Raw genomic sequence first — 24,501 nt, forward strand, 5'->3', positions numbered from 1 at the left:
AGTTAATACTGAAGCCAAAAATACAAACACTCACAAAGTAATCCTAGTATTTGTGTAGCATTTCTAAGAATGATGCAGAATACATTAAAAATATTATTTCATTCAGTAGCTGTGAGGTAAATAGATACTTCCCGCATTTTACAGATGAGGTTGCTGAGGCTAAGAGGTTAACAGCAACTCATTAACTAGTTATTGATGGGTAAGAGTCATACCTAAGACTTTAGTCTAAATCTACTGCTTGCTCCACCAAAAAGACCATATCCTATTTTACTTCATTTAGTATTCACTAAGTCTCTACTGAGTGCCTTAGAATGTACTGAGCTGTATACCAGGCACTGGTGATTGAGCAGTGAACAGAATAGACCAAAAAATCCCTATTCTTGCAGAGCTTACATTTTAGCAATAATATTCTCCTCTGCCCCAATCCACTCGTCTTTCTCTTGCCTTAACTTCTTAAAACTGTATTTGGCTTTGTGAAAATAATACTAGTCAAAGACATTTATAGTACCTAATTTTAGGTATCATTCAACATAATTCTGATTTTAATAACGCCACAAAAACTAGTTTCTCATACTCCAATTGCCTAGTTTAATTGCTTATATACTATAACATAAACAAAAATAAAAATGTAGATTGCCAGTGAAAATTATGTACTCCTGGTATTTCTACAATAAAACATGGTATAGTTAAGACGTTACTGATTTTATTTTTTTAAACTTTATATTGTTTGGTGTCTGTTGAAAAGAGGTTGTTGTCTCAAGGTTTGAAATAGAAAACTCATCTTCCCAGCTTAACATACTTATATGAAGGTATTAATTTTATACCACATAGTTTTAGGATGGTTTAAAAGTCCACATTAAGCATGTCTGTGTGTTTTAGTTTTCACTTATTTGCACAAGAGGTGAAGAATTTTATAACCTGCTTTCAAATAATAGAATAGTATTTAGAATTCTTCTAAATGCTTTGTTAAGATAATATAAAATACTTTCATCATTGTGTTATTTCTCATTGTATCTTGTTAATTCTGGAAAAGAAATGCTATTTTAACTTCCCATATGGAACAACATAAAATAGGATAATCTGTATTTACTTGGCCAATTTTAATACAGAGTTTTGAGCAACAAAGTGGCTGATTGGCACCCTCTGTTGGTCATTTTATTTACCTACAGGCAGAAATATAAGTTAATAAAACAAAGTTAAAAGTTTGTATTTTATATTTTTATCTCTATCTTTTAAATTAGCTTTTACAAGTCTTACCAAAATAATGCTCTAAACCGGGTTCATAAGAATAAGGTACAAAAAAAAAAAAGAATAAGGTACACTATTATTTAGCTGTGCTTTTGTTTGAATGATTTTGTGGTTATTTGCTTTTTCCTCAGACTGGCTCTCTAACTGTAGCATTTTGAATTGGCATTAACATTGCAGATTTTAAAACAACTCTTTATTTAACTGTAGCAAACTATTAGCTACAGTAGCACATTATTAAACAGATAATGTTTAACAATTTATTGTCAGTTTGGATTAATTAGAAAAACATCACATTTTAGCACCCTAAAAAGCAGTTGAAGAGTTACTTGAATTGAAAATAATTTAGGCTTCTGAAACATGAGTCTGGATTACTTTAGTTCATCTCTCAATTTTTTAAAGACAGAATCATTCTGTAAGATTATATGGTTAATTGGATTTATATTATAATTTGATAATATTTGTATATAATAAGTTTGTTGACAGGTCCTGAAAATGCCTATGCAAGTAATTTTATACTTATAGGGAAGAAAGCTGTACTCTGCCAGGTGGTTGAATAGTTTGGAGGGGAAAAATTTTTTTGGTAAATATTTAGCAAGTTTGCTTTTGGTGATTCTAGTATTTTAGAATTTCACTTGTCTGCCAAAGCCTCAAGTTTAATCCAATTTAATAATGCCTAATGGATTTCAATTTTAACATAATTTATGACCTATTCCATAATACTCAAGTTACTCACTGTATTAGAGCTTCCTTGTATTTTTTCACTGAAATAAATATTTTAAGAATTTATATTATGCATTGCTCATATAGAATGTGTTTTTAGAAGTATTACTTACAAATGCCAACCAACTGTATTTATATTGTATTTCTTGTACCAATTTGAGGAAATTGAGATTTGTGTTTGGTTTCTAGTGAGCCTTTCAGTATATTATTTTCACCACAACATAGTAGACTATTCAATTGAATTTTTCACTCTGATGAACTAATAAGCCAGCTAAAATTCTCCAACGTGACAAACTGAACTTGAGTATAAAATACTGAACTTGACTCTTTTTAAAATTTATGATTCAACCAAACATTATTTTGAAATAATGAGTACTTTTATTTTTCACTGAGTGAATTTCCTATTTTAACTTAAATACCAGTGTGACCATAAGGTAATTAGATAGGATCCTGAAAATTTATGGCTTTAAGTCTACTACATTACTTTAGTTACACCTAGTGCTTGATTCTGTAAATACCATATAAATGTCCCATATAAGCTTATCGACTTCAATACATCAGTAAATTCTTTTTGCTCCTTTGGAATATATTTCACCTGTAATACTTATGTGCTTAATCCACTAAGAGAGTAAAAAAAAGTGGGATGATATATTTTGTTTTCAAATTTGGATGCATGATAATGAATATATATGCAATCTTTTTAACAAGGCTACTGAAATGTGTTAAGGTGTGTCATACTCTCCTGAAACTTAGTTAGATACACTTCAAACTCCCACCCAGTCTTTCTCCAAAAGCCCTTATAGAATCAAAACAGTATTCAAATGAAAAGTTTCTATCTTACCACGTATTTGAAGTACCTAGTTAAATTAACTGGCAGTTAATTGGCTAACCAAATTAAACAGAGGCCAAAAAAGAGTGCAAAGAAGAATACTCCTGGATACATTGCTCTAGAAACGGAATGCTAATCTCTAAATGCAGGTTATTAGGAAGTAGGATATTGGATAACTATTCAGAGATGGGATTGATTTGGTCTAATAGAAGATAACTATTTTGAAAAAAAATGTTTTTTAATATTTAAGTACTTATTTATTTATTTGGTTGTGTTGGGTCTTAGTTGCAGCTCGTGGGATCCTTAGTTGCAGCTCGTGGGCTCCTTAGTTGCGGCTCACCAGCTTCTTAGTTGTGGTACGTGGGCTCCTTAGTTGTGGCATGCAAACTCTTAGTTGTGGCATGCACGTGGGATCCAGTTCCCATACCAGGGGTCGAACCCAGGCCCCCTGCATTGAGAGTGTGGAGTGTTAACCACTGCACCACCAGGGAAGTCCCTGAAAAAAATTTTTATGATAATAGTATAGTCTACAGTCAGACCTGGAAGTGTCTTATATCCCAAGAATTTCCTTTGAGACCTTTTCTATTGTCATGATAATGTTTTCCTCTCCACATTTTATTCTCTCTAGAGGGCTACTCCCTTCCTTTGCCAACTTAGTTCATTTATTGTTTCAGTGTATGCTTAGCTTTTTAGAACTTTAAGGAAATGAAATATGATATTACCACACATGAATATGTAGCAGAGAGTAATTTTTTAAATATTTGTTAGATTTTATAAGGATAAGATACTCTTGGGCAGCATGTTCATGGTTGGGAAGTTCATTAACTTTTTCAGGCAACTATAATCTGGTAAGCTAGAAATGTAATTTATGAAATGGTGACGCAAGGTATTATACTTCCTAGGACCTGTACAAATATTCCACATCTTGTTTTTAAATGTAAGAGGTCACAAAAGCCTTTCATTGTAGAGTAAGCCATTATATAATCATCAGGGAATGTAAAGCTTGTATGAAAAAATCAAAGAGAATGGCTCTATATATTTCTTTTAAAGCCAGCTAACTGTTGACTAAACATCATAAAGTTTGAGTCAAATAGTTTATGTTAACCGGAAGTCATTATTATTCAAGGATGTGTTTATTTTTAATATTTAGGCATTTGTGAAAGTTCGTTAAAACAATTGCTTATTAGAGAAGGTCTATTTTTCATTAGGGTGTTTTTTCTTTTGACAGTGATGTGAATTTTGAAAGTAAAGCACGAACAGCATGTAAGGGAAAGATTGCCATATCAGGTATGCTGTAATGGATCATTTTTCTATTGCTGAATAAATTCTATAAAGTAACTTCCTAGAGTTAGTGGGGCTTTTTAATTCCCTATGTCCATTTTCTTTTTTCATTTTATTTTGCATACCTCTATCAGAATATTTGTTCTAAAACACTGTTTTCATCATTATGCTCTACATTTGTGTAGAATTTTACAATTTGAGAAAACTGTTTCATGTATATTACATATATTATGAAGTTTTCTCCTCACTGCAACACTGTGTAATAGGTAGGGTAGTTCCCGTTTTCTATAGACAGAGGTTAAATGACTTTGGTTGAGCTGGGCTGCAAACTCAAGTCTTTTGACTCCCCATTCCTTTTTTGCTCAGAAGTTTCAGTACTGTGTTTAATGTTTGTCTACTCTAGAATTTCCATGAGGGTTGGAACCCTGTTTGCTTTGTTCATCACTATATACCCAGGAGCTAACACAGTGCTTGTACGTAGTTATTACTCAGTGAGTATTGATTGGATGGATGACTACACTCCATTACCCATAGGATAGAGACTAGACTTCCCCTTAGAGTTTTCTCTTCTGACCCAAATATTTTTCTAGTCATATCTTCCACTACTCCTACACATAAGCTGTCTGCTTTAGCCAGACATTTCTCTCCCTGTTCTGTCAACACACCCCATGTTCCTAATACCCAGTTAGCTCTAGAAATAACTATATTATCTTCAGGATCTATTTGCTCATCTATAAAGCCTTCCCTGTTCCCTGCTAGAAATATTTTTCCCTTCTCTGAATTCTTAATGCAGTTAGGAGACACTTTACCACTAGATGGCACTTATGCTGTGTTGTCTCAGTTTCTCCAAAGTGTTAAGGAAGCTAAAGACAATGGCTTGGAGATGCCACAGATTGAAGTGAATAAATACATGGCTGACTCATGTGTATGCTAGTTAGATAATGTACCTTTTATAAATATTATCTCATTGGTACGCTTTGGAAACAACAGACCTCCAGCGGTCCTTAAGTAATAACTAGTTTGTTTCATTGGCTAAAAGCCTTGTTCTCTTAGCTCCAGGGAGCCTGCTGCTGTATTTCAGGCCCTCTTACCCAAGGAACTGTTTGGTTGTTGTTTTTTTCCCAAGGAACTGTTTTTAAAAATGTCTTCATGTTAAAAATTCTCCTACAGGAAGGATATACCTGAATTTTACATATGACATAATTGTCCTAAACCAGAGGGATTACCCTCAGCAAAAATTCTTCAGAAAAATAACTGAGCTATATATAAAAATCCATTGCTTGTTTTATGTTATTTATATTTGTTTTCATCTTTCCAATTATGAATGGAATAAAACATGTTTTATATCTTATTTATCCTTTTGATGCCAAACATAGCACTTTTACATATTAGTTGTTCACTATGTTCAATACATTTTAATGTGAAAAAACAAAATATTATAGATCTTTAAAGGGGATTTTCTAAAAATACTTAAACATAATCCTCCATTCCTTGCTTCTGATGTAGTGCCACTCAGTACACAAATGAGATAAATTGCTGTTGAAGACTGAATGCCATGATAAAGTTAGCCTCTACTGTCATTTCATAATAGTTTATTGACTGCAGGAATCATGAAATTAGCATTAACTCTCCATTTAGAAGAGTGTTTAAATAAAAGCATTTAAAGTAGAGAAAAAACTATTTTCTTGACCATAAATACTCGAGTATAGAAATTAAACTTATTTCTGCATGTGTTTCTTCTTTTTAAAAGATAATTTTAAATTAAATTAAGGAGCCAAAATTCTCAGAAAATGGGATACATAGGTAATTTCTTTACATCTTTGCTTAGACTTAATTATATCTTGTCTGTAATGTTTGCGAAAGATAAAAACAAAGAACATTAAAAACTAATTCACCTTTATAAATCCATTTTCTTTTGACATGGGAATGAAAACGTAACTTTTGTTTTGATCAAAATGAATATTTGCAACAAAGTTTTATAATGTTTCTGAGATTACGTTGATTTCCAGGAGATACCTGGGATTTCTACTTCTAGCTTCACCACTCACTGGCCAGATCTTTATAAAAGTAAAAAGAATAATTGAGGTTTATCCCGATTGTTTCTGCTCAACACCAAATAATTGCATATGGTAATTGTCTCAGCCTATTCGCTAACTACTAATTCGATGACTAAAGCCAAATCAGTTCACAAAGTACCTCGGTTTTCGCTTTTGAAAATGATAGACTTCTAGGACCTAATAGCATCAAGTTAGCTATCCTATTATGGCTCTTTCACTTTACCATTAAAGTGTCAATTAAGACATTTAAAAAAAGACAAAGGTAAGAGTACTGTAAATTAAAACTGAGTCAACCATTTGCAAGAAGCTGGAAGGAATTTCTACTCTTTGAGACTGAATTTTAAAATGTAGCTAATGAGTTACACATCTTTTGCCATCTAAACAGTACATGACCACCTGGGAAATAGATAAGAAATGTCCATCTTCTCCTCTTGAGGATCTGACATAGCTAGGCATGGGAAAGGGCAAGACTGACCAATAGGCCATGGTTGTACAGCAAAGGAAGTAAGGGTCCATGTTCCTTCCAAGATAGTGTAAATAGTTAATACCACCCTACTAGAAAAAGAATAGTTGTGAAAAAGAACAGTTGTGAAATGCAGTGAGTCAGCAATTCTGGTCAAGCAAGAAGCAGGCCCTTTGACAGGACATCAGCCAAGTCATAATTATAAAACAATAAAGGTGATCCCATTAAAATCAAGAACAAAATAGCAATGTCTATTATATTAATATTACAACAGAGTTTTAGAAATTTTAGCTAAAATAGTAAGAATGAAAGATGAAACTACTGAAAAGAAATAGATAAATTGAGTACTATTTGAAGATAATAGATTGCAGACCTAGAAAATATAAGGAAATTTACTGAAACATTGTTTGAATTAATAAAGAATTCAGTAAAAGTGTCTAGATTCAAGATATATACATAAAAAGTTGTAGCTGCTCTCAACACCAGCAAGAACTAGTTACAATAAAAGCAGCAAAAAACAAAAACATTAAATACCCCATGAATAACCTTAATAAAAATATAAGGGTAACTGTATTACGCTACTCTATGTAAATAGTGTATTGTAAAGTTAACAGTTCCCAAGTTACTTTGGATACTAGAGTTCTAATAAAACATTGGAGGGGGAATTTTGACACATTATTTCTAAGATTTACTTAAAGAAATTAGCAAGAGAGAATAAGATGTTTTTGGAAGGATATATTTCTAACAGATGGTAAAGTATATTATAAAGTTTCAATGGTTATGATGGTATGGTATTGGTATCAGGATAGATAACGATTCAATTAGATCTATAAAGCATATAGCCAAGGAAAGGACACTTACTCAGAATGGCATATATGATAAAGATGGCATCATTCAATCAGTGAAGAAGAGAAGGCCTATTAAATATATAAATGGAGCTGGAACTGTTTTTATAAGAAGAATATTTATATGTTTACCTCACATACTCAAAAATCTTACAAAGATTAAATAATTAATTTTTTAAGATTCATTCATTCATTCATTTATTCATTTATTTGGGCTGCATTGGGTCTTCATTGCCGCGTGGGTTTTCTTTAGTTGCGGCGAGCGGGGGTTATTTGTTGTTGCCGTGCATGGGCTTCTCATTGCAGTGGCTTCTCTTGTTGCAGAGCATGGGCTCTAGGCTCACGGGCTTCAGTAGTTGTGGCACACAGGCTCAGTAGTTGTGGTTCACAGGCTCTAGAGCACGGGCTCAGTAGTTGTGGCTCGCAGGCTCTAGAGTGCAGGCTCAGTAGTTGTGGCGCCTGGGCTTAGTTGCTCTACGGCATGTGGGATCTTCCTAGACCAGGGCTCCAACCCATGCCCCCTGCCTCTGCAGGCAGATTCTTAATCACTGCGCCACCAGAGAAGTCCCTAAATAATTAATTTTTAAAAGTACAAACCATAAATATGTTTTTAAAAAGAAAAAGAAAAATGGGCCATGGATACAAACATATTTACTGAACTGGCCAGTAAGTTTATTAACATTTTTCTTAGTCAAGAAAATGCAAATGTCCAGTGGCTAAGACTCCATGTTCCCAATACAGGGGGCCTGCCTTTGATCCCTGGTCAGGGAACTAGATCCCACATGCCACAACTAAAGATCCCACATGCAGCAATGAAGATCCCGCATGCTGCAACTAAGATCCAGTGCAGCCAAATAAATAAATAAATATTTTTAAAAAAGGAAAGAAAATGCAAATGTAAACAAATCCTGTCACTTGACTATTAAATTAGTAAATATATGTATATTTAATTGAAGTACAGTCAGTTTACAATGTTGTGTTACTTTCTGGCATACAGCAAAGTGATTCAGTTATACATATATGTGTGTGTATGTATATATATTCTATTTCATATTCTTCTCTATTATAGGTTATTACAAGATATGAATATAGTTCCCTGTGCTAAACAGTAGGACCTGTTATTTTATATATAGTAGCTTGTATCTGCTAATCCCAAACTCCTAATTTATCCCTCGCCCACCCCCTTTCCCCTTTGGTAACCGTAAGTTTGTTCTCTATGTCTGTGAGTCTATTTCTGTTTTGTAAATAAGTTCGTGTCAATTTTAGATCCCACATATAAATGATACCATGTGGTGTTTGTCTTTCTCTTTCTGACTTGCCTCACAGTATGATAATATCTAGGTCCATTCATATTGCTGCAAATGGCATTATTTCATTTTTTATGGCAGAGTAGTATTCCATTGTATTTATGTACCACATCTTTTTTATTCATTCATCTCTCAATGGACATTTAGGTTGCTTCCATGTCTTGGCTGTTGTAAATAGTGCTGCTATGAACATAGGTGTGCATGTATTTTTTCAAATTATGGTTTCATCCGGATATATGCCTGGGGTGGGATTGCTGGATCACATGGCAACTCTATTTTTAGCTTTTTGAGGAACTTCCATACTGTTCTCCACAGTGGCTGCACCAATTTACATTCCCACCAACAGTGTAGGAGGGTTCCCTTTTTTCCATACCCGCTCCAGCATTTGTTATTTGTAGACTTTTTAATGATGGCCATCCTGACCAGCATGAGATGGTACCTCACTGGTCAGGTAATTTTTGTAGTTTTGATTTGCATTTCTCTAAAAAATAGTGATGTTGAGCATCTTTATGTGCCTGTTGGCCATCTGTATGTCTTCTTTGGAGAAATGTCTATTTAGGATTTCTGCCCTTTTTTTTTTTTTTTTTTAATTTATTTATTTAATTTATTTATTATTTTTGGCTGCGTTGAGTCTTTGTTGCTGTGCACGGGCTTTCTCTACTTGCGGTGAGTGGGGGCTACTCTTCGTTGCGGTGCGCGGGCTTCCCACTGCAGTGGCTTCTCTTGTTGCGGAGCACGGACTCTAGGCACGTGGGCTTCAGTAGTTGTGACTCGCGGGCTCTAGAGCGCAGGCTCAGTAGTTGTGCCTCGTGGGCTCTAGAGTGCAGGCTCAGTAGTTGTGGCGCACGGGCTTAGTTGCTCCGCGGCATGTGGGATCTTCCCGGACCAGGGCTCGAACCCGTGTCCCCTGCATTGGCAGGCGGATTCTTAACCACTGTGCCACCAGGGAAGCCCCACTGCCCATTTTTTGATTGACTTGTTTGTTTTTTTTGTTACTGAGTTGTATGAGCTGTTTATATGTTTTGGAAATTAAGTCCTCGTGGATCTCATCGTTTACAAATATCAATACTTTCTCCCAGTCCGTAGATTGTCTTTTCGCTTCGTTTATGATTTCCTTTGCTGTGCAAAAGCTTTTAAGTTTGATTAGGTCCCATTTGTTTGTTTTTGCTTTTATTTCTATTGCCTTGGGAGGCTGACCTAAGAAAACATTGGTATGATTTATGTCAGAGAATGTTTTGCTTGTGGTCTCTTCTAGGAGTTTTATGGTATCCTGTTTTATATTTAAGTCTTTAAGCCATTTTGAGTTTTTGTGTATGGTGTTGAGGGAGTGTTCTAACTTCACTGATTTACATGTAGCTGTCCAGCTTTCCCAACATCACTTGCCAAAGAGATTGTCTTTTTTCCATTGTATATTCTTGCCTCCTTTGTTGACAATTAATTGACCATTTGTGTGTGGGTTTATTTCTGGGCTCTTTTTTCTGTTCTGTTGATCCATATGTCTGTTTTTGTGCCAGTCCACGCTGTTTTGATTACTGTAGCTTTGAGGTATTGTCTGAAGTCTGGGAGAATTATGCCTCTAGCTTTGTTCTTTTTCCTCAGGATTGCTTTGGCAATTCTGGGTCTTTTATGGTTCTGTATAAATTTTAGGATTATTCAAGTTTGGTATAAAGTGACAGTGGTTAATGTGACAGGGACTGCATTAATTCTGTAGATTGCTTTGGGTAGTATGGCCATTTTAACAATATTAATTCTTCCAATCCAAGAGCATGGTATATCTTTCCATTTCTTTAAATCATCTTTAATTTCCTTTATCAGTGTTTTTATAGTTCTCAGCATATGTCACCTCCTTGGTCAGGTTTATTCCTAAACATTTTATTTTTTTGATGTGATTTTAAAAGTGATTTTTTTTTTAACTTTCCCTTTCTGGTATTTCATTGTTATCATAAATAAATGCAACAGATTTCTGTATGTTAATCTTGTATCCTGCTACCTTGCTGAATTTGTTTATCAGTTCTAATAGTTTTTGTGTGGAGTCTTTAGGGTTCTTTCTATGTACTATCATGTCGTCTGCATATAATGACAATGTAACCTATTGCCTTCCAATTTGGATACATTTTATTTCTTTTTTTCTTGTTTGATTGCTGTGGCTAGACTTCCAATGCTACGTTGAATAGAAGTGGTGAAGGAATTCCCTGGTGGTCCAGTGGTTAAGACTTTGTGCTTTCACTGCCGTGGGCCTGGGTTCAGTCCCTGGTTGGGGAACTAAGATCCCACAAACTATGTGGTGCGACCAAAAAAAAAAAAAAAAGTGGTTAGATTGGGCATCCTTGTCTTGTTCCAGAATTTAGTGAGAAGGCTTTCATCTTCTCACCATTGAGTATTATGTCAGCTGTAGGTTTGCCATAAATAGCTTTTATTATGTTGAGATATGTTCCCTCTATACTCACTTTGGTAAGAGTTTTTATCATGAATGGATGTTGAATTTTATCAAGTGCTGTTTTTGCATGATTGAGATAATCATGTGGTTTTTGTCCTTTCTTTTGTTGATGTGGTGTATCACATTGATTGATTTGCATATGTTGAACCATCCTTGTGACCCTGGGATAAATCCAACTTGATCATGGCATATGATCTTTTTTATGTGTTGTTGGATTTGGTTTGCTAATATTTTGTTGAGAATTTTTGCATCTGTATTCATCAAAGATATTGGCCTGTAATTTTCTTTTTTGGTAGTGCTTTTGTCTGATTTTGGTATCAGGGTGATGGTGGCTTCATAGAATAACTTTGGGAGTGTTCCCTCCTCTTCAGTGTTTTGGTATAGTTTGAGAAGGATTGGTCTGAGTTCTTTGTATGTTTGGTAGAATTCCACAGTGAAGCCATCCAGTCCTGGACTTTGTTTTGCAGGGAGTTTTTGTTTTCTTGTTTGTTTGTTTAATTAATTATTTTTTTGTTAAATTTTTGGCTGCGTTGGGTCTTTGTTGCTGGGCGCAGGCTTTCTCTAGTTGAGGCCAGCGGGGGCTACTCTTCATTGTGGTGCGCGGGCTTCTCATTGCGGTGGCTTCTCTTGTCACGGAACACGGGCTCTAGGCATGTGGGCTTCAGTAGTTGTGGCACACAGGCTCAGTAGTTGTGGCTTGTGGGCTGTAGAGCACAGGTTCAGTAGTTGTGGCGCACGGGCTTAGTTGCTCCGCAGCATGTTGGATCTTCCCGGACCAGGGCTTGAACCCGTGTCCCCTGCGTTGGCAGGCGGATTCTCAACCACTGTACCACCAGGGAAGCCCCTGGAGTTTTTGTTTTTGTTTTTGGTTTTTTTTGGAGACTCTATTTCACTTCTAGTGATTGGTCTGTTCAAATTATCCATTTCTTCTTGATTCTTGATTCAATTTTGGTGGGCTGTATGTTTTTAGAAACTTGTCCATTTCTTTTAGGTTGTTCAGTTTGTTGGCATATAATTGTTCATAGTGTTCTCTTATGGTTTTTTGTATTTCTGCAGTATCCATTCTTACTTCTCCTCTTTCATTTCTCATTTTGTTTATTTGGGTCCTCTCTCTTCTAGCCTGTCTAGAGGTTTGTCCATTTTGTTTACCCTTGCAAAAAACCAGCTCTTGTTTTTATTGGTTTTTTAAAATAGTTTTTAAATCTCTATTTTATTTATTTCCTCTTTGATCTTTATTGTTTTCTTCCTTCTGCTGACTTTAGGTTTAGTTTGTTCTTTTTTTCTCTAATTCTTTCAGGTGGTAGGTTAGGTTGTTTATTTGAGATTTTTCTTGTTTTTTGAGGAAGGCCTGTATTGCTATGAACTTCCCTCTCAGGACTGCCTTTGCTGCATGCCACAGATTTTGAATGGTTGTATTTTGACAGTCATTTAAACTTAATTGATATTTTCAGGACATTATATCTAAAAAATCCAGAATATACATTCTTTTCAAGTGCACATGGAACACTCTCTAGGATAGACCCACATACTAGGACACAAAACAAGCCTCAGCAAATTTAAGAGGATAGAAAGTTTTTCAAGCATCTTTTCTGTGTACAACGGCATGAAACTGAAAATAAACCACACAAAGAGAAACAAGAAAAAACAATTACATGGAGACTAAACAACATGGTACTAAAAAACCAATGGGTCGGTGATGAAATCGAAGAGGGAATTAAAAAATACTTTGAGACAAATGACAATGAAAACACAACCATAAATTAGTAAATATATTTTAAAAATTATTGTTGGATGAAATGTATGTAAAGTGTTTAGCTTGGCACATGGGGAGAGCTCAATAAGTCATATTTTTATCAAAAGTGCTGAGGCAGCAGTGGGAAGAGCACTCATATATTTCTACCTGGTTGGGCAGGGTAGGGATGGAGTAATACAAAGATGTTCTAGAAAGGAAATTGGAAATAGGCACTAAGAACCTTAGAATTCTAAACAAATAAAAATGTAGACAAAAGATCATGGGATCTAAAAGTGAAGCACATCATAAAGGTAGCCAAATAGCTTATGTTCAGAAAGATTTATAATTATTTGAAAGTGGCATAATTAATAGGTATGAAAAATATGCAAATAAACTTCCTAAGTGTAATAAGGAAATGTCTTAAACAGAAATTTTCCAGAAAGGTTTGATATCGTTTTTGTACTGAGTACAAAATTAAAAATTAAAACTAACTTCACTTTATCATTGAGATTTCTACTGTGCTGTGTTATGCTGTAATCACACATCTTAATCTATTTGGTAATACCTTAATCCTCTAACTTTGAAACTATGCAGATAGCATAAGAATGTCAGAGGAAAATTGTTACTACATAATGTTAACCTAGTATTAAAAGTAAAGGGAAGAATGGAGAAAACTAGGAAGGCAAAATTTTGACTGTGTCAAAGCTCTAGATTAATTTCCGGAATAAAGATTGTTAACACAGTCACTTTGGAGTTTGAAGAATGTGTGAATGAGAGAAATATGTTTAGCTCACTTTTAGAACGTAGGCCCTTTTCTTGGCCTGAAAGAAGTAATACATTCCTCTTTTTAGTTTTCTTAAGGAAAATGCTACAGTTTGTAACATGAATATACAAAGATCTGCAAATTCTTTTGTAGACAAGTTAAATCTTCTTAATGGAGAGATCTTGGATTTGTTTGTCAAGAGCTGGGTCTCTCCCAGAAACCAATGATCTCAGACAAGTCAATCTTAGACAACTTAATTTTCTTCATCTTTAAAGTTTGCATAGTGGACAGAAGTTCTAAAGTCATTTCTACCTCTACTATTCTATGATTTTGAAATGTATTTAACTACATTTGCTGCTACTGCTTACCCAAAATAGAAATTGAGCACTAGGTTACCCAAATTTCACCTATTTCAAAAACATAAATCATGAAAAGAAAATTTTATGGCATAAGCTTATTACAGACCTGTCTTAATTAATTTCTTGAGTAGTAGTTGGTGGGGTTTTTTAGTAAAATAAATATAACAGATTTTATATTCCTAGTCTAAGCTGTTTTTAAGAGAAAACATTATTGTGTTTGAATATTTAAATAATAAATAAATATTGGCTTTAATGGTCAGAATCCATTATGGAATTCAGAGGTTTATTTCACTCTAAGAAATGAAATTTACCAAAATTATTACCTGTCATTTCTTTTCCCCCTCCTCTATAGATATTCGTATACCACTAATGTGGAAAGACTCTGATCACTTCAGCAATAAAGAACGTATGTATGATTTTAATTGTAATTGAAATATTTTCTGTAATATGTAGTAAATTTGAGATTATTAGGAGAAAAAACTGCTTCCCCACTGAAATAAATGGATGTCATTTGACAGAATAAGCAGAATCTTGTTGATACGAACCTGTGCAAGGATGGTGAGTAACAGGTAATAGAGAAGGGAATTGTGCAATAAAAGGAAATATTTAAGGAGTCATGGTAAAGGCAACATTATTTGACCAGAGATCTTGGAGATCTTTCTGCTTTGTTTTCTTACTTCAGATTATTTAACAGGATGTAAGAGGAAAAGATTTTTAGCTTGATCTGATTGTTTTCCCCTTCAGCATTTTATTGCTTCATATAGTCTTAACAAATCCATGCATTGTGGGTCATGGAAATTAACCTCAAATGATTTCTAGCTGTTAGAGGCAAAGCAGAAAAGATATGATAATCCTTTATCTTTCTTGTCTATTGTGATAGCTTTGTTCCTCATACTTTAAAAACTGAACCACACTGAGCACAATTAGTTTTATATGAAAAATTCAAAATCAGGTTAGTATATTTGTTATTCAATTAGGAAATATAAATTACTTTACAAAGGAATACATGCAGGTATTAAGTACATCTTTCTGATTACAGTAGAGAGTTAAGTTTTTCTGAAGAGGTACATTTTCTCAGTAATGAGGTTTCAGTCCTTTAATCACCTAATACTTTTTAAAAACATCATCAAATTAGAAGGCCCAGCAGCTATGGTTTTTGTGTTCACATGTCTACTTTTTATTGTTTTTGTGGTTTCCTCCCTTTCAGTTTGGTGGAAAATGTTTTGCTGTTAACGTGCTTGCTCCTAACCTCTCATAATAGAAAACTTATTTTTCTTAAAATATACTTGGAAACCAAATGACAGGGGTAATAGTATATACATAAAATAATAAATTTGCTATTAATTAAAGCTTAAAGAGTTTTCTAGGAATAAAATTTTTGAGTTTGGTGGTTACTTTAAGCTGCTGAGAGGCCTATATTTTTAACTTTATTTTTTGATACTCCCTACTTTAATTGTTGTGCTTTAGTTGGGCAAGCTATTAATATATATTGGCAAAACAGTCTCTATAAAAAGTTAAACGATTATAGTGTACAATGTATGAAAATAAGAATATTAGCAAATATTTAGGCTAATTATTTTCATTTTCAAGCAGATTTTAACATAATATAGGCATGATTCATCACATGAATCATAGTGTTATGTTGTTTTTCTTCTCTAGGATCACAGCACTATGCCATTTTTTGTTTATTCAAAATGGGAGCTGAAGTTTTTGATACTGACATGGTGATTGTGGATAAAACAATCACAGATATATGTTTTGAAAATGTGACCATATTGTAAGTATTTTTTAATCTTCATTGAATGAAAATAATCTAAAATTCTACCTTTTTCAAAGGAAGGCAAATTTATTGGATTATTTTTGAAGCATTAAAATCTTTAAATGTTTAAATTGATCTTGAACATTGTATTATTCAAAATAAGCCCATTTCTGCATTTGAGATTTTTCCATTATAAAATACAGTGGAAATCATGTAATATTAGTAGTAACACTATGAATACAATGGAATCTCATTATAACATTATTTTATGTAGAGTGAATTTGGGCATAAAAGAGGTTCTTACATCTCATATAGGAGATTTGGTTACAGAAATACCAAAATAGTATAACAACTTTATAAGACAGTTCTGAAATATGTACCATAGGCAAAGTACTTTAGTAAAATTTTGAGATGTTCTTTGTCTTATGGTGCACTTCTTTCATGTTTTCACTCCAAAACAATAAAACATTAGTTGATCCTCAGGGCTGTTTTTATTGCCCCTGCTCTTTTACAGGCTCATTTTATTGTGGTCATAATATAGAACCAGAAAGAACTCCTCAGGTAGCCATAGAAATCATTTTTAACTAACATAAGTTTTTCCTGGCCTTTTTTTCTATTGGCCTAAATCAGTATGTGATTTGTATTTCTTACAGGGTTTCAAAGACAGTATCTTTGTATCCAAATATTAATAACTACTTAGCTATTAAAATAAATATATATGTTTTTTCCATCTTTAGCTATGGAACTATATACAGTTGAGATTGAAAGTACTAGTTTTGCCAGTCATGTAGCATTAAAAAAACTATTGCAAACCATGTTTTGTGGCTTTGGTTCAGTGTCCCATAAGTAATTGTACAGCACAGAAAAATATAATACATTTTTCTGAGTTATCAGCAGTAGTGCAGGCCATCTTATAAGCTCTATTGAACCAAAGGAATTTATTTAGGATGCCCCAAATATTGCCAAATGTTTACATAATTGAGACTTAAAAATAAATATTTATTATGTATCTAAATATACTTATTTCCATTATCAACTATTACTTGTGCATCTTTTCCTGCCAAAATCATCCTGTTAATGGACTCTTTTCTTCACATCACTTTGCTATTGTTTGTTTTTACCACAAAGACAAAAATCATAATTTTTTTCTCAGAAAGAACAATGCAAGTTACTTGGGAAGACAACTCATGATTTATAATTTTTTTTTAATTCTGTAAATATTTTAAATTGTTCTAAAAATAACTGCTCACAGATGTTCTAAATGTTATTTTAAAATGTGCTTTTTGTTATGATTGTTTTAATAAGTATTCAATATTTATGAATCTCTGGTTTTTCTCTAAATATTGACATTTGTTAGTCATTACCAGGAGTACTGTATGTTTCAGAGTTGCCAAGTAATAAACTATAAAAATATTTGGAAGTTATTCCTTGGATTTATTCAAACTATAGTTTGGCTATTTAAATCTTAAAAAGTCTATGCTGCATTTTTAAAATCTCTGAGGCTGATGGATTGTCCTCTACAGACAACATCTACTGCTGATGGACCTCCTTTGCAATTTGAAGTATATTTTACTGTTAGTAACATCACCACAATCGTTTATAGTAAAGATAGTTCACTGTGTCTGAGAAAGAGCAAAGCCAATCTTGGCATTGCAGATTTTCTACATATTGGTTTAATAAATACATACTGAATATCTTTTATGCTAGATTAAGAATACAAAGATTACCAAGACATCACTCCCCCTCAAGGAGTTCACGCCTTGAAATATCTCTCTTTATATTCATTTTTTTTGTTTGTTTTCTCCTGTACAACTAAATAGTGGAATGTTATTTTAGAGCTATTAGGTACAAAGGTGGAGTGGGGAGGAGGGGCACGGTGCTGAGTGGACTGTGACTCTTTGTGAAAAAGGCATGAAAACTAAAGGTTTCAGCAGAAGAAACCTTCTGTTTCTTTTAATTTTCTTTGCATTTTTCGTTTTCAAATCTTTTTCCTTTGGAGGAATCGTGATTTCAGGAAATCATACATATAATGTAAATACCTTAAAAACAGCTATATTATAGGAATGAAAAGGAGAAATAGCATTGGCAACAAAATGACCAGGGCATTTTATTCTTTTCCTTTAAATAATTTGCCCGTAAATATTGGTTAAATTGAGTTAAGATTGCCCTACTTTAGAAGCTGGAAGCTCTAGAAGTTGCAGTGACTCTCTCAGGTCATTTAGATACTAAATAAACACAGGGATATTCTATCTCATTAACATAGATTAACATAATCCTGTTCCAAATGCTGCTTTTAAATGTTATGAAAACATCACAGGATGTTATTTTATTTTCTACTGAGTTAAATTTCTAACATTATGATTGTCTTTGTTTTTAGTAATGAAGCAGGGCCAGACTTTCAGATAAAGGTGGAAGTATATAGTTGCTGTACAGAAGACTCTTCTATAACCAACACACCAAAAAAATTAGCTAAGAAACTGAAGACCTCTATAAGCAAAGCTACAGGGAAGAAAATAAGTTCAGTGCTTCAAGAAGATCATGAAATGTGCTTGTCCTTCAGTTCTGCTATTTAGTAAGTTTTCTAATACGATATTTACAGCGATACAGTATAATTATGTATTTGTGACATTTTAAAGTATTGTATATGGAGAATATCTTTACATTTTAAATGGGAAAAAACATCCTGAGGCAGGAATATAACTTGGTTGTCTGACATTTACCCAGCTGAGTTATCCTTAATACCTTCCTTTGAACGTAGAAAGTTGGGGCTTCCCTGGTGGCGCAGTGGTTAAGAATCTGCCTGCCAATGCAGGGAACACGGGTTCGAGCTCTGGTCCCGGGAAGATCCCACATGCCGCGGAGCAACTAAGCCCATGTGCCACAACTACTGAGGCTGCGCTTTAGAGCCCACAAGCCAAAACTACTGAAGCCCGTGCATCTAGAACCTGTGCTCTGAAGCAAGAGAAGCCACCGCAATGAGAAGCCCCCTCACCGCAACAAGGAGTAGCCCCTGCTCGCCGCAACTAGAGAAAGCCCGCGTGCAGCAACGAAGACCCAATGCAGCCAAAAATAAATAAATAAATTAATTAATTAAAAAAAAGAAAGTAGAAAGTTGGGTGACAGTGTGCTTTTAGTGATTTGGAATTCCAGTATCTAGCAGAAAGATGAATTATATTTCTTGAAAAGGGACTATCTACATGTTAAGGTGTTTGCTACATATCAGTCTACTAATTGGATTTCTGCATATGTCATGCATTAGTCTTAAAGATTTTTTAAAATATTTTATTTCTTTATAACAAAACCACATTACCATTATCACATCTAACAAAATAAAAAATAAGTTCTGAATATCATCTGATGTCCAGTCTGTGTTCAAATTGCCCCAATTCTGAGGAAGTTCTCTTCTGATCTGTGCAAGTCAAGATGCAAACAAGGTCTACAACATTGCATTTAGGTGAGTCTTTTAAGTTTCTTTTAATCTTTAACAATTTCCCATCTACTTTTTTCCTTGCCATTATTTATTGAAGAAGCCAGATCTTTCAGATTTCCCATATTTTGAATTTATCTGATTACATCTTTGTGGTCTTTTTAAACATCTTTTTCTATCCCCTGTGTTTCCTACAACTTGTAGTCAGATCTAGAGGACTGATTAGTTTCAGGTTCTCTTTTAGGACAGTGTACTTTCTACTGTATCCCATTTGGAGGTCTTGTCTCACTTTTACTCATGTTAAAACTGATCAGTGGGTTCAGGTGTTGTCAGCCTGATCCATCCATTATAAAGTTCCCTATCAATCTTTTATCTAACGGTGTTAGCAGCTATTGCAGGTCATTGCAGGTCATTCATTATATCATTAGGGGTTATAATTTGGTGACTTTCTAAATTTGTCCTTTATTTATTTATTTATTTATTTATATTTTATCTTGATTCTTTTCTCTCTTTTTTTAAAAAAATTATTTATTTATTTATTTTTGGCTGCGCTGGGTCTTTGTTGTTGCGCACAGGCTTTCTCTAGTTGCAGAGAGCAGGGGCTACTCTTCGTTGCGGTGCATGGGCTTCTCATTGCGGTGGCTTCTCTTGTTGCGGAGCACGGGCTCTAGGTGCGCGCGCTTCAGTAGTTGTGGCTCGTGGGCTCTAGAGCACAGGCTCAGTAGTTGTGGCGCGTGGGCTTAGTTGCTCCACGGCATGTGGGATCTTCCCGGACCAGGGCTCTAACCCATGTCTCCTGCATTGGCAGGCGGATTCTTAACCACTGCGCCACCAGGGAAGTTCTGCATTTATTTTTAAACCTAGAATTCTCTCAAAGAAGAACTTTCTTTCGTTAACTCTCTGGATATAAATGCAAAAAAGTTGGTGGAGGATAAGGAGGAAAAAAATACTTGGTTCTTTTATTTCCCCAATTTTAGAATAATAAGTTGATGTTCTAGCATGGAAGTGATCAGTGTTTTATTTGAACTCTTGTATTTTTATATATTTGTGTTTCAGTCTATTACAGTTATTCTCTTTGAAGCCAGTTTGTCCCATCTTTGATCAGTGGAAAACCTTTAAGCTGACTCTGCGTCCTTTTGACACAACCTAATCTCTGATTAGCTTCTTTGCTTTCTGGCCAGGGAACATGTTCCATGTTCATCTTTTGTTTTTCTGCCCACACTTGGAATCACCATCTCTTCAAGGAGCCCTGGTTTCTTTCAGATACTTTCTTTAAACACTGTGTTTGTTTCTTTACAAGTATTTTTATCTTTATGTTTCTTGGGAAAACTGTTGTACAGGCTGCATTCCTAGAATTTCTTTTCATGTCTTGGTAGGGTTGGCTCTTCAGCATGTAAGTAATTTTACTGTAATTACAAAAAGCAAAATATTTCAGGTGTAGATCCTGGAAATATCAATCATCAAAATGTAACTAGGGCTTCCCTGGTGGCACAGTGGTTGAGAATCTGCCTGCCAATGCAGGGGACACGGGTTCGAGCCCTGGTCTGGGAAGATCCCACATGCCGCGGAGCAACTGGGCCCGTGAGCCACAAATACTGAGCCTGCGCGTCTGGAGCCTGTGCTCCGCAACAAGAGAGGCCGCGATAGTGAGAGGCCCGCGCACTGCGATGAAGAGTGGCCCCCGCTTGCCACAACTAGAGAAAGCCCTCGCACAGAAATGAAGACCCAACACAGCCATAAATAAATAAATAAATATCAAAAGTGATTGTTTAAAAAAAAAAAAAAAAATTTAAAAAAAAAAGAAAAAAAAAGGAACCGTGTGCTAAAAAAAAAAAAATGTAACTAAATAACTCTTCATATCAGATATATTACATGTGAAAGTGACTTGGGACTCTAGCATTGTGGCTTTCAGTTTATTTTGATTGAGACCCACAGTAAGAAATACATTTAAATTATTACTGAATGCACAGTAACATAAGCAGACAGATTTCGTGAAGCAATACTTAGCCCTTGCTATTTATAGTATAGTCACTTGACTTTTTTTATTCTAGTTATTTTCAGTTTCTTTTAATTCCGTTTATGAATCATTAAATTGATTTCATGATTGTTGAATGGGTCCCATCCACTGAAAGAAAGAAGGCATAGAAGATGTAAATCTTTGCTAATATAAATGTCGTTAAAAAGGAGGAAGGGAGACCCTTTAATTTTCTTCCTTTAGAATTAAGACCATCTTAAAACTTTCCTAGATTAAGATGATATCAAGTATTTGCTGGAAAATGCTTTAATTCAACTATAAGGTAATGGAACTCTGTCTTTTTGATGATTGAATGAACAATTGTATTTCTAGTTTGAAGCATAGATTTTAGAACTGAAAGAGATAATCACCAAGTTTAGTAGTTTTAAAACGTTTTTAAGCAGCAAAATTCTTTACTTAAAAAAAAAAAACAGGACCAACATAGGCAGAACACTCTATGACATAAATCACAGCAAGATCCTTTTTGACCCACCTCCTAGAGAAATGGAAACAAAAACAAAAATAAACAAATGGGACCTAATGAAACTTAAAAGCTTTTGCACAGCAAAGGAAAACATAAACAAGACAAAAAGATAACCCTCAGAATGGGAGAAAATATTTGCAAATGAAGCAACTGACAAAGGATTAATCTCCAGAATTTACAAGCAGCTCATGCAGCTCAATATCAAAAGAAACAAACAACCCAATCCAAAAATGGGCAGAAGACCTAAATAGACATTTCTCCAAAGAAGATATACAGATTGACAACAAACACATGAAAGGATGCTCAACATCACTAATCATTAGAGAAATACAAGTCAAAACTACAATGAGGTATCACTTCACACTGATCATCAAAATATCTACAAACAGTAAATGCTGGAGAGGGTGTGGAGGAAAGGGAACCCTCTTGCACTGTTGGTGGGAATGTAAATTGATACAGCCACTATGGAGAACAGTATGGAGGTTCCTTAAAAAACTACAAATAGAACTACCATACGACCCAGCAATCCCACTACTGGGCATATACCCTGAGAAAACCATAATTCAAAAAGAGTTATGTACCACAATGTTCACTGCAGCTCTGTTTACAATAGCCAGGACATGGAAGCAACCTAAGTGTCCATCGACAGGTGAATGGATAAACAAGATGTGACACATATATACAATGGAATATCACTCAGCCATAAAAAGGAACGAAATTGAGTTATTTGTAGTGAGGTGGATGCACCTAGAGTCTGTCAGAGTGAAGTAAGTCAGAAAGAGAAAAACAAATACCGTATGCTAACACATATATATGGAATCTAAAAAAAAAGGTTCTGAAGAACCTAGGGGCAGGACAGGAATAAAGACGCAGACATAGAGAATGGACTTGAGCACACGGGGAGGGGGAAGGGTAAGCTGGGACGAAGAGAGTGGCATGGACATATATACACTAACAAATGTAAAATAGCTAGTGGGAAGCAGCCACATAGACAGGGAGATCAGCTCGGTGCTTTGTGACCACCTAGAGGGGTGGGATAGGGAAGAGGCAAGAGGGAGGAGATATGGGGATATATGTATATGTATAGCTGATTCACTTTGTTATAAAGCAGAAACTAACACACCATTGTAAAGCAATTATACTCCAATAAAGATGTTAAAAAAAAAAAAAAAAACAGGACCAGTAGTGTCCTGAACAAGTTACGTTATTTCCTGGGCCTCAGTTTTCTCATGAAAGGTAAGGATGCTTAGACATAATCATCTATTTTTAGAAGGCTCCTTAGAGACATTTTAGGGTTTTATATACCTTTCAAGCATATAAAAACAATGAGTGGGCTTCTCAAACAGTTTAAAATTTCATTGTTTGGCAGGGAATACTTGATTTTTTTTATCCTGTCATTTATTATTTGTGTGACCCAAGACAGATTAATTTACTCTGGGTTTTTATTTTTCCCTCTGTAAAATGGGAATAATAATAATGTAATAATATCTAACTCCATTGGATTATTATGAGATTCAAAAAGGTAATTCATGAACTTGGTATGTAGTAAGCATTTAATAAATGTAGTTGTTACTATTATTGTTACTATTTTTACTGTTCTGAGACCAGTGCTTTTTCTGAAATTCTTTTTCAAATTCATGCTGAAGCACTTCAGTTTAGAAACCTTCATAGGATTATAAAATGTAGACAGATATTTTAAAACTGAAAAACCAATGTTTATCATTTCATAGAAGATACTCTAAGTGATGTTGGAACTTGTGTTTAACCTATACTCCTCTTCAAAGCCTAGAGGTGTTTTTGAGAATAACATTATTGCTATTAAGCTCTTTGTAATAGGGACTGACATATTTGTCTTGAAGTGTTCATTCTCCTATTCAGATTTGTCATTCTATTTGGTTTATTCCTGAATCCAAACACCAATTTTCCTTATCAACATTTCCCATGAAACTTGCATGCCATTTGCTTATTTATACCATTAAAGCTGATCAAAAGATAGGGTAAAACCTTTTATAACATTTCACTAAATTATATTCTTCTAATACCAGCATTCTTTTGAGCTTCTGGTGTGAATGCCAAGTATACTAGGTTAAACTCATAGCCCAGGACTACTCTTACCTGATACTTCCTTAACTGACCACTTCAGCACCCTGATAGGAGTTTGAGAATAGCATTAGTAATCACAATGCATAAGAGGATCAATTTTTATTTCTTTAATAGTGATCTAGTTCAATGAGAAGATTCCTAATATAGCTTTTAATTTTTAACCAAAATGTGCAAACTATATCTTCTCTAATAATATGGCATGTGCCCAAATATAGCTGTTCTTCCTGACAAAAGAGTGCATTTTTTTCAGACTACCGTTTAAGGTAGTCATTTATTTTTTCATAACATTTTTGGAACCCCCGCTCCATCAAATGTTACAACAATTGGCCTATTTGTTTTAAAAAAAATGTAGCTGATTAAACTTTTGGGAACTCAATATTAGGGTTGGCTAAGAAGAATGAGAGTAATGTTTTAGTAAGAAAACGTTATCCTGGCAAGAATGTTTTAAAACTGAGATCATTGTTGATTTTGGAAGCATTGGCATTGTAATTAGTCATGGTTTAAAAATGAAGTAACTTGAAATATCATCATAAAGTATTGTTTGATCTGAAAGAAGACAGTGAACATTTTTGGTAATTTTTAGCATGCTCCCTGGTGTGATTCATTTACTCATTTTATTTGTGGAATTTAGCTTACTGAAATTCCTGTAGCTAGATTTTCCCAGTGTTTCTAA

The 24,501-nt window shown here is 34.4% G+C and overlaps 1 protein-coding gene and 1 long non-coding RNA gene across 5 annotated transcripts in view; one reads left to right on the forward strand and one right to left on the reverse strand.

Annotated features, from left to right (window-relative positions):
* The window catches only part of LOC309635829, a 501,182-nt gene that overhangs the window by 129,891 nt on the left and 346,790 nt on the right, over window positions 1–24,501 (reverse strand). The gene's annotated exons all lie outside the window — the stretch shown is intronic.
* RTKN2 (rhotekin 2) overlaps window positions 1–24,501 on the forward strand; it is a 130,383-nt gene that overhangs the window by 18,041 nt on the left and 87,841 nt on the right. For all 4 annotated transcript variants that reach the window (XR_014249009.1, XR_014249010.1, XM_082407445.1 and 1 more), the window contains exons 3-6: window positions 4,026–4,084; window positions 14,394–14,447; window positions 15,701–15,818; window positions 18,178–18,372. Coding sequence is in view for 2 of the 4 variants with exons in the window: in XM_082407445.1 (XP_082263571.1) it covers window positions 4,026–4,084; window positions 14,394–14,447; window positions 15,701–15,818; window positions 18,178–18,372 (426 nt within the window). In the remaining 2 variants the exon portion in view is untranslated. The remainder of the gene's footprint in view (window positions 1–4,025; window positions 4,085–14,393; window positions 14,448–15,700; window positions 15,819–18,177; window positions 18,373–24,501) is intronic.

This window comes from Balaenoptera borealis, assembly GCF_965194805.1.
Source record: "Balaenoptera borealis genome assembly, chromosome: 10".
Lineage (NCBI taxonomy): Eukaryota > Metazoa > Chordata > Mammalia > Artiodactyla > Balaenopteridae > Balaenoptera > Balaenoptera borealis.